At 46.4% G+C, this 26,222-nt stretch overlaps 1 protein-coding gene across 1 annotated transcript in view; it reads right to left on the bottom strand.

Moving 5' to 3' along the window:
* Positions 1-26,222, bottom strand: part of BCAT1 (branched chain amino acid transaminase 1) — a 77,464-nt gene that overhangs the window by 28,051 nt on the left and 23,191 nt on the right. The window contains exons 4-6 of the mRNA XM_038771452.1: positions 20,622-20,732; positions 18,345-18,464; positions 9,311-9,474 (exon numbers count right to left, since the gene is read on the bottom strand). Coding sequence (XP_038627380.1) covers positions 9,311-9,474; positions 18,345-18,464; positions 20,622-20,732 — 395 coding nt within the window. The remainder of the gene's footprint in view (positions 1-9,310; positions 9,475-18,344; positions 18,465-20,621; positions 20,733-26,222) is intronic.

Below are 26,222 nucleotides of genomic sequence, written 5' to 3'. Positions count from 1 at the left end.
ACAGTAAGTGCTCAATGAATATGATTGATTGATTGAGTCCAATAGCCTGAGAGTCAAAGGGCCTGGGTTGTAATTCCAGCTCCACCACATACCTGCTGCGTGACCTTGGGTAAGTCACTTAACTTCTCTGTGCCTCAGTTCTCTCATCTGTAAAATGGGCGTTCAATACCTGTTCTCCCTCCTACTTAGACTGTGAGCCCTATGTGGGACCTGATGACCTCATGTCTACCCCACTGCTTAGTACAGCTCTTGGCAAATAATAGGCACTCAACAAATGCAATAATTATTATTATTAGCATAGGGAGACATGGTCCCTGCCCACCAGGAGCTTACAGGCTAGTGAAAATCCACCACACTTAAAATGTGAAGCAAAAACAGTAGTCTTGAGAGAACTGAACTTGGGAGGGCTGCGATAGAGCCCGGGCCTGGGAGTTGGAAGGATCTGGGTTCTAATCCTCCATCTGCTACTTGTCTGCTGTGTGACCTTGGGCAAGTCACTTCATTTGTCTCAGCCTCAGGGACCTCATCTGTAAAATGGAGATTAAAATTGTGAGTCACGTGTGGGACAGGGACTGTGTCCAACCTGATGACCTTGCATCTACTCCAACACTTAGGATAGTGCCTGGCATATAGTAAGAACTTAACAAATACCATAAAAAAAAAATACAGGCTGGACAGGAGAATCGGGGGACAGAGTCGGCTCATTCCATTTTGCAAGATGAAGACCAGGGGCCCCAACTGAACCCTCAACTCTCTCCCCTTCTTTTTGCCACTTTTCTCCCCACCGTCCCCACTCCCAGGGGGTAGAGAGACACAGAGAGATATGAAGAGGGAGTGGAGAGACACAGCGGGGGCTGAGGAACCCTGGGATCACAGTTCATTCGAGTCCAGGAGATCCTGGGAAGTCAGTCAGTCAGTCAATGCTATTTATTGAGCACTTATTGTGTGCAGAGCACTGTACTAAGTGCCTGGGAGAGTACAATCAACAGTCAACAGACACATTCCCTACCCACAGCAAGCTTATTGTCACCTGTCTACTTGTTTTGTTTTGTTGTCTGTCTCCCCCTTCTAGACTGTGAGCCCGTTATTGGGTAGGGACCATCTCTATATTTGCCGATTTGTACTTCCCAAGTGCTTAGTACAGTGCCCTGCTCACAGTAAGCACTCACTAAATAAGATTGAATGAATGAATAGAAGGCCACTTGGCCTCGACTGAGAGTCAAAACCTCTGGGTTCAAGTCTCAAGATGGCCACAGTGTTGTTGTGCGGCCTTGGGAGAACCTGTTTACTTCTCTGGGATCCTTGGTTTCCTCATCTGTCAAATTGATTTTGGTGATGGGATTTGTTAAGCGCTTACTACGTGGCAAGCACTACTCTAAGTGCTGGAGTAGATACAAAGTTATCAGGTTGTCCCACATGGGGGTCAGTCTTAATCCCCATTTTACAGGTAACTGAGGCCCAGAGAAGTTAAGTGACTTGCCCAAAGTCACAGAGCAGACAAGTGGTGGAGCTGGAATTAGAACCCATGACCTCTGACTCCCAAGCCCATGCTCTTTCCACTAAACCATGCTATATTGCATTCTCTCAAGGACTCAGCACAGTGCTCTGCACCCAGGGGGCACAGAGACACAGAGAGGGGTCAGAGAGACACAAAGATGGGTGGAGAGATAAAGAGAGGGGCAGAGAGACACAGAGAGATACACAGAAAGGGTGGAGAGACCCCGAGGAGGTAGGAGACGGGGCCTGGGAGGGAGAAAACCCAGGCTCACCAGTGCTTTCTTTATATTTTTCGATTAAAAGAATGCCACCGCCGCCTCTGAACAGCCATCTCTAGAGATAGGAAATTCCCCAGGGTTGGGGAATTTATTTTTTATCTCTTTTTAAACAACAACAGTAATACTAATGGCAGTTGTTAGGTGCTTACTACGTGCCAAGCACTGCTATAAGCCCTGGGGTAGTTATAAAGTTTTCAGATTGTCCCATGTGGGACTCACAGTCTTTGTCCGCATTTTACAGATGAGGTAACTGAGGCCCAGAGAAGTGAAATGTACTTCCCAAGCGCTTAGTACAGTGCTCTGCACACAGTAAGCACTCAATAAATACGATTGATGATGATGATGATGATGAAGTGGCCTGCCCTCGGCCACACAGCAGACAAATGGCAAAGCCACTAAGCCATGCTGCTTCTCCTATATCAAACAAATGCCCACTCCTGCCTCTCCCGACTACTCATATCCAGAGACCCGGGAAAGCCCTAGCATTGGGGAATTTATTTCCTAATTTTTTTCAATAAAATGAATACCCAGCCCCACCTCTCCTGGCTCATCATAACAACAGGAGCCCCAAAGCCCAGGCTTTCGCTTTCATTTATTTTCTATTAAAAAGAGAGGCCGCCTCCTCCTCCTCTCCCCACCAGTCCTAGCCACAGATGGGCAGGCAGGGCCTGGGGATTTCTTCTACTTTATTTAGGGCAGCAAGAATCCTGCCTCCTCAGCTCCTTCCTCTCCTCTCCCTCGCTTGGGCTGTTTCCTCTAGGCCCCGCTACTGACAAATCATTCAATCAGTCAATGGCATTTGTTGAGTGCTTACTGTGTGCAGAGCACTGAACTGAGCATCTGAGAGTCTCTAGACTCCTCACTCTCGGCTTCAAGGCTGTCCATCCCCTCGCCCCCTCCTACCTCACCTCCCTTCTCTCCTTCTACAGCCCAGTCCGCACCCTCCACTCCTCTGCCACCGCTAACCTCCTCACTGTACCTGGTTCTCACCTGTCCCACCATGGACCCCCGGCCCACATCCTCCCCCTGGCCTGGAATGCCCTCCCTCTGCACATCCGCCAAGCTAGCTCTCTTCCTCCCTTCAAAGCCCTACTGAGAGCTCACCTCCTCCAAGAGGCCTTCCCAGACTGAGGCCCCTTTTTCCTCTCCTCCTCCCCATCCCCCCTGCCCTACCTCCTTCCCCTCCCCACAGCACCTGTATATATGTTTGTACAGATTTATTACTCTATTCATTTTACTTGTACATATTTACTATTCTATTTATTTTCTTAATGATGTGCATCTAGCTTTATTTCTACTTGTTCTGACGACTTGACACCTGTCCACATGTTTTGTTTTGGTTTCTGTCTCCCCCTTCTAGACTGTGAGCCCATTGTTGGGTAGGGACTGTCTTTATATGTTGCCAACTTGTACTTCCCAAGTGCTTAGTACAGTGCTCTGAACATAGTAAGCACTCAATACATATGATTGAATGAATGAATGAACTAATTAATAATTATTAAGGTATTTGTCAAGCGCTTACTATGTGCCAGGCACTGTTCTAAGAACCGGGGTAGAGTCAAGATAATCGTGTTGGACACAGTCCTTGGCCCAGGTGGGGTTCACAGTCTTAATCTGCATTTTCCAGGTGAGAGAACTGAGGCACAGAGAAGTGAAGTGATTTGCCCAAGGTCACACAGAAGACAACTGGCAGGGGCAGTATTAGAACTCATAACCCTCTGACTCCCAGCCCCATGCTCTCTCCATTAGGGCAAACTGCTTCCCTGTGGGCAGGAAATGTGTCTGTTTATTGTTGTATTGTACTCTCCCAAGCGCTTAGTAGAGTGCTCTGCACATAGTAAGCGCTCAATAAATATGATTGACTGACTGACTGATTACAACAGAGTTAGCAGACATGTTCCCTGTCCACAACAGGCTTCTTGTTTGGAGGGAAAAGGTGGCTTCACAGGTAATTTATTTATTTCTATAAATGCCTGTCTCCCCCTCTGGACTGCTCCTTGTGGGCAGGGAATATGTCTGTTTATTGTTCTACTGTCTTCTCCCAAGTTCTTAGTACAGTGTTCTGCACACAGTAAGCATTCAATTACTGACTTTCCTGGCATACTGTGGTCCCAAGTACCTAATAATATTAATTCTAGTATTTATTAAGCACTTACTTTGTGGCAGGCCCTGAACTCAGTGCTGAGATAGATACAAGATAATCAGTGTGGACACAGTCCCTTTCCCACATGGGGCTCACAGTCTCCATCCCCATTTTACAGATGAGGGAACTGAGGCCCAGAGAATGATAATAATACTAATAATGATGGCATTTATTATGCACTTTCTATGTGCAAAGCACTGTTTTAAGTGCTGGGGAGGTTACAAGGTGATCAGGTTGTCCCACGGGGGCTCACAATCTTCATCCCCATTTTACAGATGAGGTAACTGAAGCCCAGAGAAGTTAAGTGATTTGCCCAAAGTCACACAGCTGACAAATGGCAGAGCGGGGATTTGAACCCATGACCTCTGACTCCAAAGCCCGTGGTCTTTCCACTGAGCCACGCTGCTTCTCAGAGAAGTGAAGTGACTTGCCTAAGGTCACACGAGAGAAAAGTGGCAGAGTCGCAATTAGAACCCACATCCTCTGATGCCTAAGCCAGGGCTCACGTCGCTAGGCCATGCTGCTTCTCTATAACGTCACAATCTGGGGAGGGGGAGGAAGATGCGGGAGGAGGGAGACTCTGAGGAGAAAGGCCAGGAAAAACTCAAGCTGAGCTGGGAAAGGGCAGAGCAGGGAGGGATTATGGATCCAGAATTTGGGGGTGGGAGTCCAAGGCCACCCCCATGTATCTGCACATGCATGCATATGCATGCACACACACATGCACGCATGCACACGCACACACAAACACACACACACATGCAGGAGCCTTGTCTGTTAGAGAAGCAGCATGGCAGAGTGCTTAGAGCACGGGTCTGGGCGTCAGAAGGTCCAGGGTTCTAATCCCAGCCCCGCCACTCGTCTGGCTATGTGACTTTGGACGAGTCACTTCAGTTCGCTGGGCCTCAGTTCCTCATCTGGAAAATGGGGATCAAGACTGTGAGCCCCATGGGGGACAGGGACTGGATCCAATCCAATTAGCATGTCTCTGCCCCCGCGCTTACCACAGTGCCTGGCGCATAGTAAGCACTTAACAGATCCCATTATTACTATTGCTATTAATAATAATAATAATAAATGATTTTGTCCCTAAGTGGGGGGCAGTGGGGGTGTTAGGAAGACCTGATAGGAAAGCTGAGGGAGGAAAGAAGAGGGTAAGGCGAGGCGGGGAGTTTTGGGGGCCGGAATGGGCAGAGGACAAGTGCCGCATGAAGGGGCAGGGAGGGAGACACAGACCGGGCCGTTGGCGTCCGCACAGACTTTGGGAAGCCCTGGACACTGGCGCAGGCTGCGGTCCTCAGTTTCTCCCCCTGCTCGGGTCCCGGGAGCTCCCTGACAGAGGAGAACGTACTGAGGGAGGGAGGAAGGGAGAGAGGGAGGAAGGGGACAGAAAGGAATTTGCAAGGAAGACACTGCCCCACCCCAAGCTTTTTAATGACAGCATTTAGTAAGCGCTCACTATGTGCAAAGCACTGTTCTAAGTGCTGGGGAGGTTACAAGGTGATCAGGTTGTCCCACGGTGGGCTCACAATCGTCATCCCCATTTGACAGATGCGGGAACTGAGGCACAGAGAAGTCAAGTGACTGGCCCAAAGTCACACAGCTGATAATTGGCAGAGCCGGAATTTGAACCCATGACCTCTGACTCCAAAGCCCGGGCTCTTTCCACTGAGCCACGCTGCTTCTCTATTTTGAAAAAGATAACTTGTGGTCTGATTAATATGATAACATAAACTCACAGGCACCTTTCATTATTGTTATCATTTTTTATAGGGTACTTGTTAAGCAATTCCTAGGTCCCAGGCTCTATATTCTATTTTTCTATTTATCTATTTTGATGTTATAGTTTTGTTTTGTTGTCTGTCTCCCCCTTTTAGACTATGAGCCCATTGTTGGTAGGGATTGTCTCTATCTGTTGCTGAATTGTACTTTCCAAGTGCTTAGTACAGTGTTCTGCACACAGTAAGCACTCAATAAATACGATTGAATGAATTAAGCACTGGGCTAGATATTAGGTAATAATGATGGCATTTGTTGAGCACTTTGTGCAAAGCACTGTTCCAAGTGCTGGGGAGGATACAAGGTGATCAGATTGTCCCAAATGGGGCTCACAGTCTTCACCCCCATTTTACAGATGAGGTAACTGAGGCACAGAGAAGTGAAGTCACTTGCCCAAAGTCACACAGCTGACAATTGGCAGAGCCAGGATTTGAACCCATGATCTCTGATTCCCAAGCCCGTGCTCTTTCCATTGAGCCACGGCAATCGGGTTGGACACAGTCCCTCATGGGGCTCAACTCCTCATCTTCCCACCCAAACCTGTCCTCCCCGACTTTTTCATCACTGTAGACGGCACCACCATCCTTCCTGTCTCAGAAGTCTGTAACCTTGGTGTTATCCTTGACTCCTCTCTCTCATTCAATCCACATATTCAATCTGTCACTAAATCCTGTCACGTCATTGCCAAAATCTACCCTTTCTTCTCCATCCATTTATCTGCCATTTATCACACATCCTAACGCTACTGGATTTCTGCATCAGCCTCCTTGCTGACCTCCCAGCCCCCTGTCTCTTCCCACCCCAGTTGATACTTCACTCCGCTGTCTGGATCACTTTTCTACAAAAACGTTCAGGTCAAGTCACCCCGCTCCTCAAAAAACTCCAGTGGTTGTCCGTCCACCTCCGCATCAAACAAAAACTCCTCACCATTATCTTCAAAGCAGCCCAACACCTTGCCTCCTCCTACTTCACCTGGCTTCTCTCCTTCTACAACACAGCCCGCACATTTCTCTCCTCTGGTGCTAACCTGTTCACTGTGGCTCCACCTCGCCTGTCTTGCCACTGACCCCTGGCCCCCGTCCTGCCCCTGGCCTGGAATTCACTCGTTCATTCATTCAATCATATTTATTGAATGCTTACTGTGTGCAGAGCACTGTACTAAGCACTTGGGAAGTACAAGTTGGCAACATATAGAGACGGTCCCTACCCAACAGCGGGCTCACAGTCTAGAAGGGGAAGACGGACAACAAAACAAAACATATTAACAAAATAAAATACATAGAATAGTAAATATGAACAAGTAAAATAGAGTAGTAAATATGTACAAACATATATACAGGTGCTGTGGGGAGGGGAAGGAGGTAAGATAGGGGGATGGGGAGGGGGAGAGGAAGGAGGGGGCTCAGTCTGGGTAGGCCTCCTGGAGGAGGTGAGCTCTCAGTAGGGCTTTGAAGGGAGGAAGACAGCTAGCTTGGCGGATGTGCGGAGGGAGGGCATTCCAGGCCAGGGGGAGGACGTGGGCCAGTGGTCGATGGTGGGACAGGCAAGAACGAGGCCCAGTGAGGAGGAGCGGCAGAGGAGCGGAGGGTGCGGGGTGGGCTGGAGAAGGAAATAAGGGAGGTGAGGTGGGAGGGGCGAGGTGATGGACAGCCTTAAAGCTGAGACTGAGGAGTTTTTGCCTGATGCGTAGGTTGACTGGTAGCCACTGGAGATTTTTGAGGAGGGGAGTAACATGCCCAGAGCGTTTCTGCACAAAGATGATCCGGGCAGCAGCGTGAAGTATAGATTGAAGTGGGGAGAGACAGGAGGATGGGAGATCAGAGAGGAGGCTGATGCAGTAATCCAGTCGGGATAGGATGAGAGATTGAACCAGCAGAGTAGCAGTTTGGATGGAGAGGAAAGGGCGGATCTTGGCGATGTTGCAGAGGTGAGACCAGCAGGTTTTGGTGACGGATTGGAATGCCCACCCACCTCAAATCCGCCAGACAATTACTCTCCCCCAATTTAAAGTTTTATTGAAGGCACATCTCCTCCAAGAGGTCTTCTCACACAAAGCCCCATTTTTCCTCATCTCTCACTCCCTTCTGTGTCGTCCTGACTTGTTCCCATTGCTCTTCCCTGCTTCCAGCCCCATAGCACTTATGTACATATCTGTCATTTTATTTATTTGTATTGGTGACTGTCTCCCTCCCTCTAGACTGTAAAATCATCGTGGGCAGGGAATGTCACTGTTAATTGTTGTATTGTACTTTCCCAAGCGCTTAGTACATTCCCTGCCTGCAACGAGCTTACAGTCTAGAGGGGGAGACAGACATTAATAGAAATAAATAAGTGACAGATAAGGATACAAGTGGTGTGGGGCTGGGAGAAGGGATGAATGTAGGAAACAAGTCAGGGTGATGCAGAAAGGAGTGGGAGATGAGGAAAAGTGGGTCTTAGTCAGGGAAGGCCACTTGGAGGAGATGTTCCTTGAGAAGCAGCGTGGCTTAGTGGAAAGAGCAGGGGCTTGGGAGTCAGAGGTCATGGGTTCTAATCTTAGCTCTGCCATTTATCAGTTGTTTGACTCTGGGCAAGTCATTTCACTTCTCTGGGCCTCAGTTACCTCATCTGTAAAATGGGGATTAAGACTGCGGAACCCCACGTGGGACACTCTGATGACCTTGTCACTACCCCAGTGCCTAGAACAGTGCTTGGCACATAGTAGCACTTAACAAATGCCATCATTATTATTCAATAGGACTTTGAAGGTGGGGAGAGTCCATTTTCTGTCGGATACGAGAGGGAGGTCTTTCCAGGCCTGAGGCAGGATGTGGGAGACAGGTAGGTGGCGAAATGGACAAGATGGAGGGACAGTGAGAAGGTTAGTCCCAAATAGTTGGTAGCCATGATCTTGCCAGCCCACCCAGCCATTGAGGGAGATGAGGGAAGCTCAGGAGTGATTGTCCTGGAGTCGGCAGCTAATGAGGTTCACGCTCTACAGTCACCATAGAAACCACATTTGGGAATCAGGCATTCTCATCCCTCCACCCTCCACCTCTACCTCCTCCTGCTCCTCCTCCTCAGCTTTCTCCTCCTTCTCCTCCTCCCCGCAAATCCTCCGGTCCCAGCACCCGATGAGACAAGCCCCCGTGGGAGCAATTTCCGGTTGAATTGTTTAGTGAGAGCTCCAATCCTGTCAGATCATCATCACCATCAATCGTATTTATTGAGCGCTTACTGTGTGCAGAGCACTGTACTAAGCGCTTGGGAAGTACAAGTTGGCAACATATAGAGACGGTCCCTACCCAACAGTGGGCTCACAGTCTAAAAGGGGGAGACAGAGAACAAAACCAAACACACTAACAAAATAAAATAAATAGAATAGATATGTACAAGTAAAATAGAGTAATAAATAGAGTAATAATAATAGAGTAATAGTCAGATTCCATGTCCCTTTCCCTGTCGTGCCGCCATTTCCCCGCCCTTCGATCGTCCGATGCAGTGAGGCCCCACCTCACGAGCCATCGTCGTGGAGGCCAAATTGGGGCTTTCTAGGGACATGGAACCGGCTGTTGCTGATTAGGACGGAGGGACCTCTCGCAGAAGAGGCAGCGCCGATCCGTCATTCTCTTACCCGCCCATCTTGCAGTCCCCGGTGCCTCCTTTCCAAGCTCGGACGTACTTGGGATTCGCCCACAGGGACACGGGGTTGAAGCTTCCGCTGGCAAAGTAGGGCCCCACCAGACACAGGATGACAAAGAGCAGGGCCTTGGTGGGCTTCTTCACTCCAAGGGAGGGCTGTGGGGGGAGGAAGAGTGTGGGGACAACAGATTGAAGAGACACCCCCCTCCCTCACCAGCCTTCGCATTCAGTCGCCAGAGAAGCAGCGTGGCTCAGTGGAAAGCCACTCTTTGGAGTCAGAGGTCATGGGTTCGAAACCCACGCCACCACATGTCTGTTGGTTGACCTTGCGCAAGTCACTTAACTTCTCTGAGCCTCAGTTACTCATCTGTAAAATGGGGGTTAAGACTGTGAGCCCCACGTGGGACAACTTAATCACCTTGTATCCCCCCCAACGCTTAGAACAGTGCTTTGCACATAGTAAGTGCTTAACAAATGCCATCATCATCATATCATCATTATTATTATTATTATTATTGTTGTTATTGTTATTATTATTATTATTATTATTATTATTATTATTATTATTAGCCACAAACAGAGTATGACCTAGTGGCTATCACCCGGCCCTAGAAGACAGAAGGACCTGGCTTCTCCTCCCGACTCCACCACTTGTCTGCTGGGTGACCTTGGGCAAGTCGCTTCATTTTGAGAAGCAGCGTGGCTTAGTGGGAAGAGCCCGGGCTTGGGAGTCAGACGCTGTGAGTTCTAATCCCGGCTCCGCCACTTGTCTGCTGTGTGACCTTGGGCACTTCTCTGTGCCTCGGATACCTCATCTATAAAATGAGGATCAAGACTGTGAGCTCCAGGTGGGACAGCCTGATGACCTTGTATCTAACCCAGCGCTTAGAACAGTGCTGGGCACATAGTAAGCGCTTAACAAATACCATCATCTCTGGGCCACAGTTTCCCCGGCTGGAAAATGGAGGTGGAGACTGTGAGCCCCATGTGGGACAGGGACTGTGTCCAACCTGATTAGCTTGTTTCTACCCCAGTGCTTAGAACAGTGCCTGGCACATAGTAAGCACTTAACAAATACCATCAAAAAAAACAAACCTGAGCAAATTGGTCCCAAAGGATCCTGGGTCCTTGGCTCAGAATATGCCTGCAGAGATGGGCTGTGTCCACTAGGTGGCCCAGTAGTGTCAAATCACATTATTATTATTATTGTTATTATTGTTATTATTATTATTATTGTTGTTGTTGTCATTAAATTAATCTAATTATAATTAATATAATTAATTATATAATTAATCATTAATGATTATTAATAATATTATTGATTAATACTTTTATTGATAGTGATATTAATGATGATGGTATTTCTTAAGCACTTACTATGTGCCAAGCTCTGTTCTAAGTGCTGGGGTAGTCACAAGGTAATCAGGTTGTCCCACACTCCTCAGGAACCCAGGTGTCCGTGTTGGCACTCCTTCCTCAACCCCACCAACCCCACCAGTGACCCTTTCCCGCCACGCGAAGCAGTGTGGCCTAGTGGCTAGGTTACAGGCCTAGGAGTCAAAAGGCTTCTCCTTCCAGCTCCGCCGCTTGTCTGCTGTGTGACCTTGGACAAGTCGCTTCACTTCTCTGGGCCTCAGTTCCCTCAGCTGGAAAATGGGGATGGAGGCTGTGAGCCCCATATGGGACAGGGACTGTGTCCAACCTGATTGTCTTGTATCTACTCTGGCGCTTAGAACAGTGCCTGGCACACAGGAAGCACTTAACAGATACCTTAAAAAAATACCACCCTTATCAGGAAAAGACTCCGTGGCAGGAGCACAGGATGGGGAGTCAGAGGATGTGGGTTCGAATGCCGGCTCCGCCACTTGTCTGCGGTGTGACCTTGGGCAAGCCGCTTAACTTCTCTGTGCCTCAGTTACCTCAACTGTAAAATGGGGACTGTGAGCCCCACGTGGGACAACCTGATCACCTTGTAACCTCCCCGGCACTTAGAACAGTGCTTTGCACATAGTAAGCACTTAATAAATGCCATTATTATTATTATTATTATACAGACACAAATGCCGTGGGGTTGGGAGAGGAGATGAATACAGGGAGCAAGTTAGGGAGACGCAGAAGGGAGTGTCGGCTCCTTGTGGGCTGGGAATACGTCGCTTCTCTGCTTCGTTCTCATCAAGCACTTAGTACAGTGCTCTGCACACAGTAAGTGCTCAATAAATATGACTGAATGAATGACCAAGAACTTAGTACAGAATCCTGCAACAAGTTGTCTCTACAATTACCAGACTACTACCACTACTGGCTCGAGCTCACTACTGGCTTGTAGCTATTATCACTATTCTGCTGGCTGATCATAATAATAACAGTAACAATGGTATTTGATAAGCGCTTACTCTATGCCAAGCACTGTTCTAAGCGCTGGGGCAGATACAAGGTGATCGGGTTGGATATGGTCCCTGTCCCACATGGGGCTCACAGTCTCCATCCCCATTTTCCAGCTGAGGGAAGTGAGGCACAGAGAAGTGAAGTGACTTGCCCAAGGTCACACAGCAGACATGCGGCGGAGCTGGGATTAGAACCTGTGGCCTTTGACTCCCAGGGCCCTGCTCTTCCCACCAGGCCATGCGTGCAATCAATCAGTCTATCAATGGTATTTTTTGAGCGTTTACTGTGTGCAGAGCACTGTACTAAGTGCTTGGGAGAGTAAAATAGAACACAGTTGGCAGACGCAGACACGTCTCCTGCCCACAACGAACTTATTGCTACTACTACTATTACTATCAATCAATCAATCAATCAATCCTAGTTATTGAGCGCTTACTGTGTGCAGAGCACTGTACTAAGCACTTGGGAAATACAAGTTGGCAACATGTAGAGACAGTCCCTACCCAACAGTGGGCTCACAGTCTAAAAGACTAATAATACTAATACTAATACGAATAATAATGATGATGATGGCATTTGTTAAGCGCTTACTACATGCGACACACTGTTCTAAGCGCTGGGGAGGCTACAATAATAATAATGATGATGGTATTTGTTAAGCGCTTATTATGTGCAAAGCACTGTTCCAAGCTCTGGGGAGGTTACAAGGTGATCAGGTTGTCCCATGGGGGCTCACAGTCTTCATCCCCATTTTACAGATGAGGTAACAGGCACAGAGAATCAATCAATCAATCAATCAATCAATCAATTGGATTTATTGAGCACTTACTGTGTGCAGAGCACTGTACTAAGCGCTTGGGAAGTACAATTTGGCAACATATAGACAGACCCTACCCAACAGTGGGTTCACAGTCTAAAAGGGGGAGACAGAGAACAAAACCAAACATACTAACAAAATAAAATGAATAGAATAGATATGTACAAGTAAAATAAATAAATAAATAAATAGAGTAATGAATATGTACAAACATATATACATATATACAGGTGCTGTGGGGAAGGGAAAGAGGTAAGATGAGGGGGATGGAAAGGGGGATGAGGGGAGAAGTTAAGAGAAGTTAAGTAACTTGCCCAAAGTCACACAGCTGACAGTTGGAGGCGCCGGGATTTGAACTACTACTACTTCACGGGCTAGTAGCTCACTTTCACTACTGTCACTACTGACTAATTATGAGGAAATATTGAGTTACAGAAAGGTTAGTGCCTCCAATTAAAGAAAAGAGAATATTCGGCAGCAGAGGTGTGTGACGCCTACAGATTATTCATATTTAATAATGACGGCATTTGTTAGGCGCTTACTATGTGTGAAGCACTGTTCTAAGCGCTGGATCCATCACCTGTGGGCACAGTACTGGTGCATAAAGGTACATTCGATGGAAGCAGTGTGGTCTAATGGCTAGAACACGGGCCTAGGAGTCAAAGGACTCCCGGCTCCGCCATCATCATCATCATCAATCGTATTTATTGAGCGCTTACTATATGCAGAGCACTGTACTAAGCACTTGGGAAGTACAAATTGGCAACATATAGAGACAGTCCCTACCCAACAGTGGGCTCACAGTCTAAAAGGGGGAGACAGAGAACAAAACCAAACATATTAACAAAATAAAATAAATAGAATAGATATGTACAAGTAAAATAAATAAATAAATAAATAAATAGAGTAATAAATATGTACAAACATATATACATTTATACAAGTGCTGTGGGGAAGGGAAGGAGGTAAGATGGGGGGATGGAGGGGGGACGAGGGGGAGAGGAAGGAAGGGGCTCAGTCTGGAAAGGCCTCCTGGAGGAGGTGAGCTCTCAGCAGGGCCTTGAAGGGAGGAAGAGAGCTGGCTTGGCGGATGGGCAGAGGGAGGCCATTCCAGGCCCGGGGGATGACGTGGGCCGGGGGTCAATGGCGGGACAGGCTAGAACGAGGTACGGTGAGGAGATTAGCGGCGGAGGAGCGGAGGGTGCGGGCTGGGCTGGAGAAGGAGAGAAGGGAGGTGAGGTAGGAGGGGGCGAGGGGATGGATGGACAGCCTTGAAGCCCTGTTGGGTGACCTGGGGCAAATCACTTCAGTTCTCTGGGCCTCGTTTACCTCATAATAATAATGGTATTTGTTCGTCTTTGCTATGGGCAAAGCACTGTTCTAAACGTTGGGGGAGATACAAGTTCATCAGGTTGGACAGTCTCTCTCTGACATGGGGCTCAAAGTCATCTATAAAACGGGGATTCAACATGCATTTTGCCTACTAGTTTTGTCTCTTATTCCACATGGGACAGTTACTGTGTCCAAAGTGATTACCTGGTAATAATAATAATAATAATAATAATAATAATAATGATGGCATTTGTTAAGCGCTTACTATCATCAATCGTATTTATTGATTGATTTATTTTATTACTTATATAATTATTATATATATTATAATTATTCGTTATTTTATTATATTTATTGATTATTACAATGTGCAAAGCACTGTTCTAAGCGCTGGGGGGGATACAAGGTGGTCAGGTGGTCCCACGTGGGGCTCACAGTCTTAATCCCCAATTTACAGATGAGGTAACCGAGGCACAGAGAAGTTAAGTAACTTGCCCAAAGTCACACAGCTGACAATTAGTGGAGCCGGTATTTGAACCCGTGACCTCTGACTCCCAAGCCCGTGCTCTTTCCATTGAGCCACGCTGCTTCTCTAACCCAGCGCTTAGTACAATATCTGGTACACAGTAAACACTTAAGGGGCACCAGAAAAGCAAACAAAATTGTCACTGTTGTGGGCAGGGAATGTGTCCGTTTATTGTTGTGTTGTACTCTCTCAAGCACTTAGTACAGTGCTCTACACAGAGTCAACATCCAATAAATATGATTGACTGAATGGACGAATGTTTTCCCTCTGATTCCACTGTTTGCTGATTTTTTTTTAGGTCTTGGTTACCTACTTGGTTATGAACTCTTTGTGAGCAGGGAGGGTGCTTTATGCTTTGATGATCTTTCCTTTAGGAAGATCAGGGCACTGCACTAAGCACTAAACACCGTTGCTACTACTATTTACTAGGTGACATCACTGAAAAATAAAGAAAAATCAGGGGCTCCGCCACTTGTCTGCTGTGTGACCTTGGGCAAATCACTTAACTTCTCTTTGTCTCAGTTCCCTCATCTGTGAAATAGGGATTGAGACTGTTAGCCCCATCATCATCATCAATCATATTTATTGAACGCTTACTGTGTGCAGAGCACTGTACTAAGCGCTTGGGAAGTACAAGTTGGCAACATATAGAGACAGTCCCTACCCAACAGTGGGCCCATGTGGGAAAGGGACTGTGTTCAAACTTGTGTCTACCCCAGCGCTTAGTACAGTGCCTGACACAGAGTAAGTAATCTTGGACAAGTCACTTCACTTCTCTGTGCCTTAGTTATTTCATCTGTATAATGGAGATTGAGACTGAGCCCAATGTGGGACTGGGACAATGTCCAATCTGATTTGCTTGTATACACCCCAGCATCTAGTACAGTGCCTGGCACATAGTAAGCATTTAACAGATACCATGATTATTATTATTATTATTATTATTATTATTATTATTATAAAAAGGGAAGGGGGGGTTGGGGAGACCAAGAGTAAGTGCTTCACAAATACCATAAAAAGAGGGGTGCTGGTTATCCAGTTGCTCCTTATCCTTTCCCTCCACCCTCAAACCAGCTTTCCCGCTTTTTGCATCCCCGAGCTGGTGAGGGAGATTTTTAAAAGAAATGAAAATCATCTGGGGGCAATTCTGCTTGGCGGTGAAATGCTTACACAGGGAGAGAGGAAGAAAGCTAAAAAGTGCTAGCTATATTAGGTTTGGGGATTATCTGTGAATTATCTCTCCAACCTAGTACCGCAGGAAATTAAGATTAAAACTAAGTACTTTTCTGTGGCTTTGTTGCAGGGGCACAGAGGCTCTAGATAGCCAGCTCCATTTCTGAAGACAACAAATGCCTAGGTTGAATGGTTCAACTTATTGACTTTCCTTTTCAAAACTGACAGGAGACTCGCCGTTTACCACATTTTAGTCACCTCTCTTTGTCATCTGCTAATCGGTGAAGTCCAGATAATAATACTCCCTCTGCCTTCCAGGACTATTTTACAGTTTAATGAAGATTTAATTGAGAGAGAACAGTAGATAATTGCTCAAGACAGTGCTCTGCATACAGTAAATGATCAACAAATACCACTGATTGATAGATTTAGAGGAAATAATCCCTGATTTATAGGATCTGACCGTTTTCAATGTGCATAACATTGTCCTAAGGGTTTAGGAGAGTGTAGTAAACTTAGTAGAGGAGAGCCCTGCCTTCAAGAAGCTTACAGTCTAGTGTGGGCAGAGCACTGTACTAAGTGTTTGGGAGAGTACAATAGAGTAAATACGAATAATAATAAGAATAAGAATAATTATGGTATTTGTTAAGCAGGGTGGCTCAGTGGAAAGAGCACGAGCTTGGGAGTCAGAGGTCATGGGTTCTAATCCCAGCTTCACCACATGTTTGCCATGTGACCTTGGGCAAATCACTTCACTTCTCTGAGCCTCAGTTATCGCATCTGTAAAATGGGGAATAAGACTGTGAGCCCCATGTTTATCCCCCCCCAGCACTTAGAACAGTGCTTTGCACATAGTAAATGCTTAACAAAAGCCATCATTATTATTATTAAGCCCTTACTATGTGCCGAGCACTGTTCCAATAATAATGTTGGTATTTGTTAAGCACTCACTACGTGCCGAGCACTGTTCTAACACAGTAATCAGGTTGTCCCATGTGGGGCTCACAGTCTTAATCCCCATTTTACAGATGAGGAAACTGAGGCACAGAGAAGTTAAATGACTCACCCAAGGTCACACAGCAGACAAGTGGTGGAGCTGGGATTAGGAGCCACGTCCTCTGACTCCCAAGCCCATGATCTTGTCACTAGGCCATGATGCTTCTCAAATGATCCCTGCCCTCAAGGAGCTTACAGTTTACTGTGGGCAGAGCACCGTACTAAGTGCTTGGGAGAGTTCAGTAGAGGGAACATGCATGATCTCCGCCCTCAAGGAGCCGACAAGTCTCCAGTAGAGGGGAACTTGTAGCCGAGGAGACTCAAGGACAGTTGGGGTGGGTTGGCTGGGACTGAGACCTCCATCCCTGTGATCTTGTACATATCTACTTGTACATATCTATTCTATTTATTTTATTTTGTTAGTATGTTTGGTTTTGTTCTCTGTCTCCCCCTTTCAGACTGTGAGCCCATTGTTGGGTAGGGACCGTCTCTATGTGTTGCCGATTTGTACTTCCCAAGCGCTTAGTACAGTGCTCTGCACACAGTAAGCGCTCAATAAATACGATTGATTGATTGATTGATCTTGGATCCCTCAGGTCAGACACAGAGCCTGACCCACATGGAGCTCACAGTCTAAGTGGGAAGGAGAACAGGGATTGAAACCCTATTTTACAATAGGGAAACCGAGAAAGAGAAGATAGAGAAGTGGCATGGCCTAACAGATAGAGCATGGGGCTTGGGGTCAGAGGACATGGTTTCTAATCCCAGCACTGCCGCTTGTCTGCTGGGTGACCTTGGGCAAGTCACTTCACTCCTCTGGGCCTCAGTACCCTCATCTGTAAATTGGGGATTAAGACCTCGTGCCCCATGGGGGACAGCGACTGTGTCCAACCCGATTAACTTATATCCCACTGTATCCAACCCGAATAACTCGTATCCAACTGTATCCAACCCAATTAACAGAGCTGGGATAGATACCAGGTAATCAGGTTGGACACATTTCCCCTCCCACATGGGGTTCACGATCTTGACCTCCATTTTGCAGATGGGGGAGACTGAAGTGACTTGCCCAAGGTCACACTGCGGATAAATGGCAGCGGCAGGATTAGAACCTACGGCCTTCTGATTTCCGGGCCCGTGCTCTCCCCACTAGGCCACGCTGCCTCTTGGTATCCATACTGATTCTTATCCCTATAACAATAATCAATCAATCAATCAATCAATTGTATTTATTGAGCGCTTACTGTGTGCAGAGCACTGTACTAAGTGCTTGGGAAGTACAAGCTGGCAACATATAGTGACAGTCCCTACCGAACAGTGGGCTCACAGTCTAAAAGGGGGAGACAGAGAACAAAACCAAACATACTAACAAAATAAAATAAATAGAATAGATATGTACAAGCAAAATAAATAAATAAATAAATAGAGTAATAAATATGTACAAACATATATACATATATACAGGTGCTGTGGGGAAGGGAAGGAGGTAAGATGGGGGGGATGGAGAAGGGGACAATAATAATTATGTTATTTATTAAGTGCTTAAAGTACTGTTCTAAGAGCTGGGGTAGATACAACGTGATCAGGTTGCCCAACGTGGGGCCCCCAGTCTCAATCCCCATTTTTGGGATGAGGTAACTGAGGCATACAGAGAAGTAAAGGGACTTGCCTGAGGTTACACAGCAGACAAGTGGCGGAGGCGGCATTAGAACCCATGACCTCTGACTCCCAAGCCCATGCTCTTTCCACTAGGCTACACTGCTCCTCTATGAAAGAGAAAAATCCGGCAGCCCTCACCTCGGTGCCGATGAGCGTGGGGCGGATGTAGAGGCTGGCAGCTGTGGAGTGGGGCACCCACTCTTTGTCCACCTTGACCAGCTGGATGATGCACTGGAGCAGCTCCTCTTTGTCAAACTCCTGCAAAGAGGGAAGACCATAATCAGGGCTCGGGGGAACCACCAGGAAATTTCCCACTGGACACTGATGCGGAAGAAAGATTTCCCTTTAAATAGGGCATTTCAGGGGGACCAATTTCAAACACAGCAGAGCATCTTCTAGACTGTGAGCCCACCGTTGGGTAGGGACTGTCTCTATATGTTGCCAACTTGTACTTCCCAAGCGCTTAGTACACTGCTCTGCACACAGTAAGCGCTCAATAAATATGATTGATTGTTTGATTGATTGATCTTGGGACTTAGCTCTAAACCAACCGACCATGTCCCACCTGATTAGCTTTTATCTCCCCCAGGGCTTAGTATAGTGCCTGGCTCGTAGTAAGCACTTGATAAATACCACTGATCAATTGGTCACGCTATACTTCATGCTGCTGACCAGATCATCTTTGTGCAGAAACGCTCTGGGCATGTTACTCCCCTCCTCAAAAATCTCCAGTGGCTACCAATCAACCTACGCGTCAGGCAAAAACTCCTCACTCTCAGCTTCAAGGCTCGCCATCACCTCGCCCCCTCCTACCTCACCTCCCTTCTTTCCTTCTACAGCCCAGCCCGCACCCTCCACTCCCCTGCCGCTAACCTCCTCACTGTGCCTCGTTCTCACCTGTCCCACCATCGACCCCCAACCCACGTCCTCCCCCTGGCTTGGAATGCCCTCCCTCCGCACATCCGCCAAGCTAGCTCTCTTCCTCCCTTCAAGGCCCTACTGAGAGCTCGCCTCTTCCAGGAGGCCTTCCCAGACTGAGCCCCCTCCTTCCTCTCCCCCTCCTCACTATCCCCCCGCCTTATCTCCTTCCCCTCCCCACAGCACCTATATATATGTATATATGTTTGTACATATTTATTACTCTATTTATTTTACTTGTACATGTTTATCCTACTTATTTTATTTTGTTAATATGTTTTGTTTTGTTTTCTGTCTCCCCCTTCTAGACTGTGAGCTTGCTGTTGGGTAGGGACCGTCTCTATATGTTGCCAACTTGTACTTCCCAAGCTCTTAGTACAGTGCTCTGCACACAGTAAGCACTTAATAAATACGATTGAATGAATGAATGAATGATTGGTTAAATACCACAGCTCATTTGCCTTCTTCTCAAATAGTGTAAGCTCATCGCTCTAATGCTGGTGAGATCGTAATTTGAGAATTAAGTTTGTGGGTAAAAGAGGGAGCAAGATAGCAGGGAAAGAGAGAGAATGAGAGATGAGAGAGAGATTTAAAGGGATTATTTGGAACCTAAGAAGAATTCCTCCGCTAATAAGTTGAAACGGTAATAAAAATGGAAACTGTCACCCTCGGCCTTTTAACTTTTGGGGCATTCTGTGGGACCTCTGATGGAGGGCTCACATTCTAGAAGGGGGAGACAGACAACAAAACAAAACATATTAACAAAATAAAATAAATAGAATAAATACGTACAAGGAAAACAAAGAGTAATAAATATGTACAAACATATATCCCTATATACAGGTGCTGTGGGGAGGGGAAGGAGGTAAGGTGGGGGGGATGGGGGGAAGGGGAGAGGAAGGACGGGGCTCAGTTTGGGAAGGCCTCCTGGAAGAGGTAAGCTCTCAGTAGGGCTTTGAAGGGAGGAAGAGAGCCCTGATGACGAGAAGGGTATCTTGAGCCCCATGTTGGCAAAGAGTCAGTCAATCGTATTTATTAAGTGCTTACTGTGTGCAGAGCATTGTACTAAGAGAGGGCAATAGAACAATAAATGGACACATTCCCTGCCCACAGCAAATTTATAGTCTAGAGCAGGGAGGCAGACGTGAAGAGAAATAAATAAATGACAGATATGCACATAAGTGCTCTGGGGCTGGGAGAGGGGGATGAATAAAGGGAGCAAGTCGAGGTGACGCCGAAGGGAATGGGAGAAGAAGAAAGAAAGGCTTAGTCAGGGAAGGCCTCTTGGAAGAGACGGGCTTTCAATAAGACTTTGAAGCGGGGGAGAGTCATTGTCTGTCAGATTTGAGGAGGGAGGGTCGAGAGGTCATTGGCGAGACAGACGAGATGGAGGTACAGTGAGTAGGTTGAGAGAAGTGAAGTGTGCGGGCCGGATTGGAGTAGGAGGGCAGCGAGGTGAGGTAGGAGGGGGTACAGTGATTGAGGGCGGGTACGTACAGGTAAGGTGGCCCTCACGGCCGACCGCAGCATCCTGTCCATGTTCAGCTTCGGGCGGAACAGACGGATCTTCTCATCCACCCCTCGATACGCCTTCAGACCTTCAAATAACTGGAGGGGAAAAAGGACCAGGGACAAGAGGTCAGCAACGATGACCAACACCCTGGGGTATTTGCCAAGCAATGGGGAGATGAAGGATAACCAGTCCCTGTCCCAGTTGATCAAGTCCCTGTATAGATGTTTGTACATATTTTCTACTCTATTTATTTTACTTGTACATATTTACTATTCTATTTATTTTAGTTTGTTAATATGTTTTGTTTTCTTGGCTGTTTCCCCCTTCTTAGACTGTGAGCCCGCTGTTGGGTAGGGACCGTCTCTATATGTTGCCAATTTGTACATCCCAAGCGCTTAGTACAGTGCTCTGCACACAGTTAGCGCTCAATAAATACAATTGATGATGATGATATGTTGCCAACTTGCACTTCCCAAGCGCTTAGTATAGTGCTCTGCACACAGTAAGCGCTCAATAAATATGATTGAATGAATGAATGAATACTGAGCACACTTTGTGTGTAGAGCACTGAACTAAGCTCTTGGGTGAGTACTACACAACAGAGTTGGCAGGCATGTTCCCGGCCTGTGATAAGCTTACAGTCTAGTGGATAGAGCCCGGGCCTGGAAGTCAGAAGGACCTGGGTTCTAATCCTGGCTCCGCCACTCGTTTGCTGTGTGACCTTGGGTAAATCACTTCACTTCTCTGTGCCTCAGTTGTCTCATCTGTATAATGGGGATTAAGACGGAGTGCTCCATATGGGACAAGGACTGTGTCCAATCTGACTGTGTCTAAGAGAAGCAGCGTGGCTCAGTGGAAAGAGCCTGGGCTTTGGAGTCAGAGGCCACGGGTTCAAATCCTGGCTCCGCCAATTGTCAGTTGTGTGACTATGGGCAAGTCACTTCACTTCTCTGTGCCTCAGTTCCCTCATCTGTAAAATGGGGGATTAAGACTGTGAGCCCCTCGTGGGACAACCTGATCACCTTGTAACCTCACCAGCGCTTAGAACAATGCTTTTAACATAGTAAGTTCTTAATAAATGCCATTATTATTATTGTTATTATTGTTATTATTATTATTATTATTATTATTATTAATCTGATTAACTCATATCTATACCAGCACTTAGAAAAGTACTTGGTAAATGCTTAGCAAGTACCATAATTACTATTACCATAATTAGAGGAGAAGACAGACATTAAAATAGATTACGGATATGACACAATTGCTGTGGGGCTGAGGGAGGGATGAATTTCCAAGGCCCTATGAATTTTGAATTTTGTTTGAATTTTAAACGAGTGCATGGGGATGAGGAAAGGAGAGGGAGTAGGGAAAATGAGGGCTTAGTTGGAGAAGGCCTCTTGAAGGAGATGTGACAATAATAATAATAATACCTGTGGTATTTGTTAAGCGCTTACTACGTGTCAAGCACTGTACTAGGCACTGAGGTATATACAAGCAAATCGCATTGTACATAGTCCCTGTCCCACATGGGACTCAGAGTCTTAATCTCCATTTTACAGATTTCATAACTGAGGCACATAAAAGCTAAGTGATTTGCCCAAGGTCACACGACAGACAAGTGGCAGAACTGGGATTAGAACTCAGGTCCTTCTAACTCCCAGGGTCCATGCTCTGTCCACTAGGCCATGCTGCTTCTCTAAAGCATTGAAGGTGGGGAAAGTGATGCTCTGTCAGATATGAAGGGGGACTGAGCCCCCTTTTTCTTCTCCTCCTCCCCATCCCCCCCACCCTACCTCCTTCCCCTCCCCACAGCACCTGTATATATTTGTACAGATTTATTACTCTATTTATTTTACTTGTACATATTTACTATTCTATTTATTTTGTTAATGATGTATATTTGGCTTTAATTCTATTTGTTCTGACGTCTTGACACCGGTCCCCATGTTTTGTTATGCTGTCGGTCTCCCCCTTCTAGACTGTGAGCCTGTTGTTGGGTAGGGACCGCCTCTATATGTTGCCACCTTGTACTTCCCAAGCGCTTAGTACAGTGCTCTGCACACAGTAAACGCTCAATAAATATGATTGAATGAATGAAGGGGGAGGCAGGATTTGGGCAAGGGGTCAGGGGTGAGATAGAAGAGATCGAGGTACAGAGAGAAGTTTGGTGTTACAGGAATGAAGTGAGTGGGCAGGTTTGCAGAAAGTCAGTGAGGTGAGGTAGGAGGGGGCAGGAGATTGAGGGTTTTAAAGCCAATGGTGAGGAGTTTCTGTTTGATGCCGAGGAGGATGGGCAATCACTGGAGCTTCTTGAGGAGTGGGGAGACGTGGCCTGAACATTTTTAGAGGAAAATGGCCCAGGCAGCAGAGTGAAGTACGGAAGGGAATGGAAGCAGGAAAGTCAGCAATGAGGTGGATGCCATAGTTAAGGTTATTTATTTTACTTGTACATATCTATTCTATTTATTTTATTTTGTTAGTATGTTTGGTTTTGTTCTCTGTCTCCCCCTTTTAGACTGTGAGCCCACTGTTGGGTAGGGACTGTCTCTATATGTTGCCAATTTGTACTTCCCAAACACTTAGTACAGTGCTCTGCACATAGTAAGCGCTCAATAAATACGATTGATGATGATGATGAATAGGAGAAGTGCTTGGATCTGGGTAGTAGCAGTTTGGATGGAGAGAATATGCTGGATTTTAGTGATCTTGTGAAAGTCGAACTGACGGGATTTGATGACAGTTCGATATGTGGGTTGGAAAGAGAGAAATGAGTGGTGGATAGAGCCAAAGTTACCAGATTGTGAGACAGGGAGGATGGCAGGCTTGGGAGTTGGAGGTCATGGGCTTGAATTCTGACCCCGCCACTTGTCAGCTATGTGACCTTGGGCAAGCCACTTAACTTCTCTGTGCCTCAGTTACCTCATCTGTAAAATGGGGATTAAGACTGGGAGCCCCAAGTGGGACAACCTGATCACCTTGTATCCCCTGCAGCACTTAGAACAGTACTTTGCACATAGTAAGTGCTTAACAAATACCACCATTATTATTATTATTATTACCGTGATGGGAAAGTCAGTAGGAGGATGGGATTTGGGTGGGAAGAAAAGGAGTTCTGTTTCAGTTATGTTAAGTTTGAGGTGACGGCAGGACATCCAAGTAGAGATGTCCTGAAGGCAGAAGGAGATGTGAGACTGCAGAGAGGGAGAGAGATCAGGGCTGGAGATGGAGATATGGGAATCATACGCATAGGGGTGGGAGTTGGAGCAATAGGAGCAACTGAGCTCACACAAAGCAGAGGGTCTGGGGGTGAAGAGAACCAGAATTTAACCCCCATTTTACAGATGAGGAAACTGAGGCACAGAGAAGTTAAAGGGGCTTGTCCAAGGCCATAATAATAATAATAATGATGGCATTTGTTAAGCTTACTATGTGCAAAGCACTGTTCTAAGCGCTGGGGGGGGGGGGGCTACAAGGTGATCAGGTTGCCCCACGTGGGGCTCGCAGTCTTAATGCTCATTTTACAGATGAGGTAACTGAGGCTCAGAGAAGTTAAGTGACTTGCCCAAGGTCACACAGCAGACATGTGGCAGAGCCAGAATTCGAACCCATGATCTCTGACTCCAAAGCCCGGGCTCTTTCCATTGAGCCATGCTGCCATACAGCAGGTGAGTAGTGGTGCTCAGATTACAATGCACATCCTGATTTCCAGACCCATGCTTTTTCCACTTGGCCTTGCTATTTTTTAGAGTAATGATTTCAGTAAACATACCAATCATTCAATCGGTAGTATTTATTGAGCACTTACTGCATGCCAGGCATTGTACTAAGTGCTTAGCACTGTACTCTACCTTCTAGAATCAAAGGACAAAAATCCCCACATTTATAAAAACTTCAATTTATTCAACTCCTTTATATTTTCTAGAATGCTTTCTAATTCATTCTCCCACTTTGTCCTCATAATAATAATAACAATAATAATATTAATAATATTAATAGTAATAATAATAATAATAATAATAATGAGGGCATTTGTTAAGCGCTTACTATGTACAAAGCACTGCTCTAAGCACTGGGGGGATACAAGGTGATCAGGTTGTCCCACTTGGGGCTCACAGTCTTAATCCCCATTTTACAGATGAGAGAGGTTAAGTGACTTGCCCAAGGTCACACAGCTAACAAGTGGCGGAGCCGGGATTGGAGCCCATGACCTCTGGCTCCCAAGCCCGGGCTCTTTCCACTGAGCCACGCTGCTTCATAATGTACTCATGAAGTAGAGAAGCAGCCATTATAATCCCCAATTTACGGATGAGGAATTCATGGACCAGAGAAGCCAAGCAACTGGGTGACTTGCCTCTCCCAAGCGTTTAGAACAATGCTCTGCACATAGTCAGCGCTCAATTAATACCATCGACTGGTTGATTGATTGCCACATGTCACATTCATTCATTCATTCAACTGTAGTTTTTGAGCGCTGACTGTACAGAGCATTGTACTAAGCGCTTGGGAAGTACAAGTCGGCAACATATAGAGACGGTCCCTACCCAACAACGGGCTCATGTCAGGCCAGCATCAGAATTGGGACTAGAACCCAGATCTCCCGACTCCCATGTAGTATCATCATCATCAATCGTATTTATTGAGCGCTTACTATGAGCGCTTACTATGTGTAGTAGTAGTAGCAGTAGTAGTAATGATGATGGCATTTGTTTAGTGCTCACTATGCGTTGCACTGTTCTAAGCACTGGGGTAGATGAAAGTTAATCAGATTGAAAAAAGTGTCTCTGTCCCTCACAGGGCTCATAGTCTTAATCCCCATTTTACATAAGAGGTAACTGAGTCCCAGAGAAGTAAAGTGACTTGCCCAAGGTCACTCACTAAACAAGGTAGGAGGAGGAGAAGTGGTGGCAGTAGTAGTAGTAAGTGCTTAGTACAGTGTTCTGCACACAGTGAGTGCTCAATAAATACGATTGAATGAATGAATGAATAATTTTATTTATTAAGTGCTTACTGTGTGCAGAGCACTGTACTAAGCTCTAGGAATGGAGGTACAAGCAGAAATTAGAGCCAGATCAAGTCCCTCGAGAGGTTCACCTGCTCAGCCCAATAAACCATCCTGCCTCCCTTCTTAATGCTTAGTCGTCAGAACAAATAGAATTAAAGCTAAATGTACATTATTGACAAAATAAATAGAATAGTAAATATGTACATTAATAATAATAATGGCATTTATTAAGCGCTTACTATGTGCAAAGCACCGTTCTAAGCACTGGGAAGGTTACAAGGTGATCAGGTTGTCCCACGGGGGACTTACGGACAATCCCCATTTACAGATGAGGTAACTGAGGAACAGAGAAGTGAAGTGACTTGCCCAAAGTGACATAGCTGACAAGTGGCAGAGCTGGGATTTGAACCCATGACCTCTGACTCCAAAGCCCGGGCTCTTTCCACTGAGCCACGCTGCTGCCTTCACCATCGACCACGCTGCCCGACTCTCTGTGACTGGCCTGCAGGACTGACGGCTCTTCCAGTGCTTTGAACAGTGCTTGGCACATAGTAAGTGCTGAACATATACCATCATTTTT

The sequence above is a fragment of the Tachyglossus aculeatus genome, chromosome 2, assembly GCF_015852505.1.
Source record: "Tachyglossus aculeatus isolate mTacAcu1 chromosome 2, mTacAcu1.pri, whole genome shotgun sequence".
In the NCBI taxonomy this organism is placed as follows: domain Eukaryota; kingdom Metazoa; phylum Chordata; class Mammalia; order Monotremata; family Tachyglossidae; genus Tachyglossus; species Tachyglossus aculeatus.
This window is presented reverse-complemented; position numbering and strand designations above follow the sequence as displayed.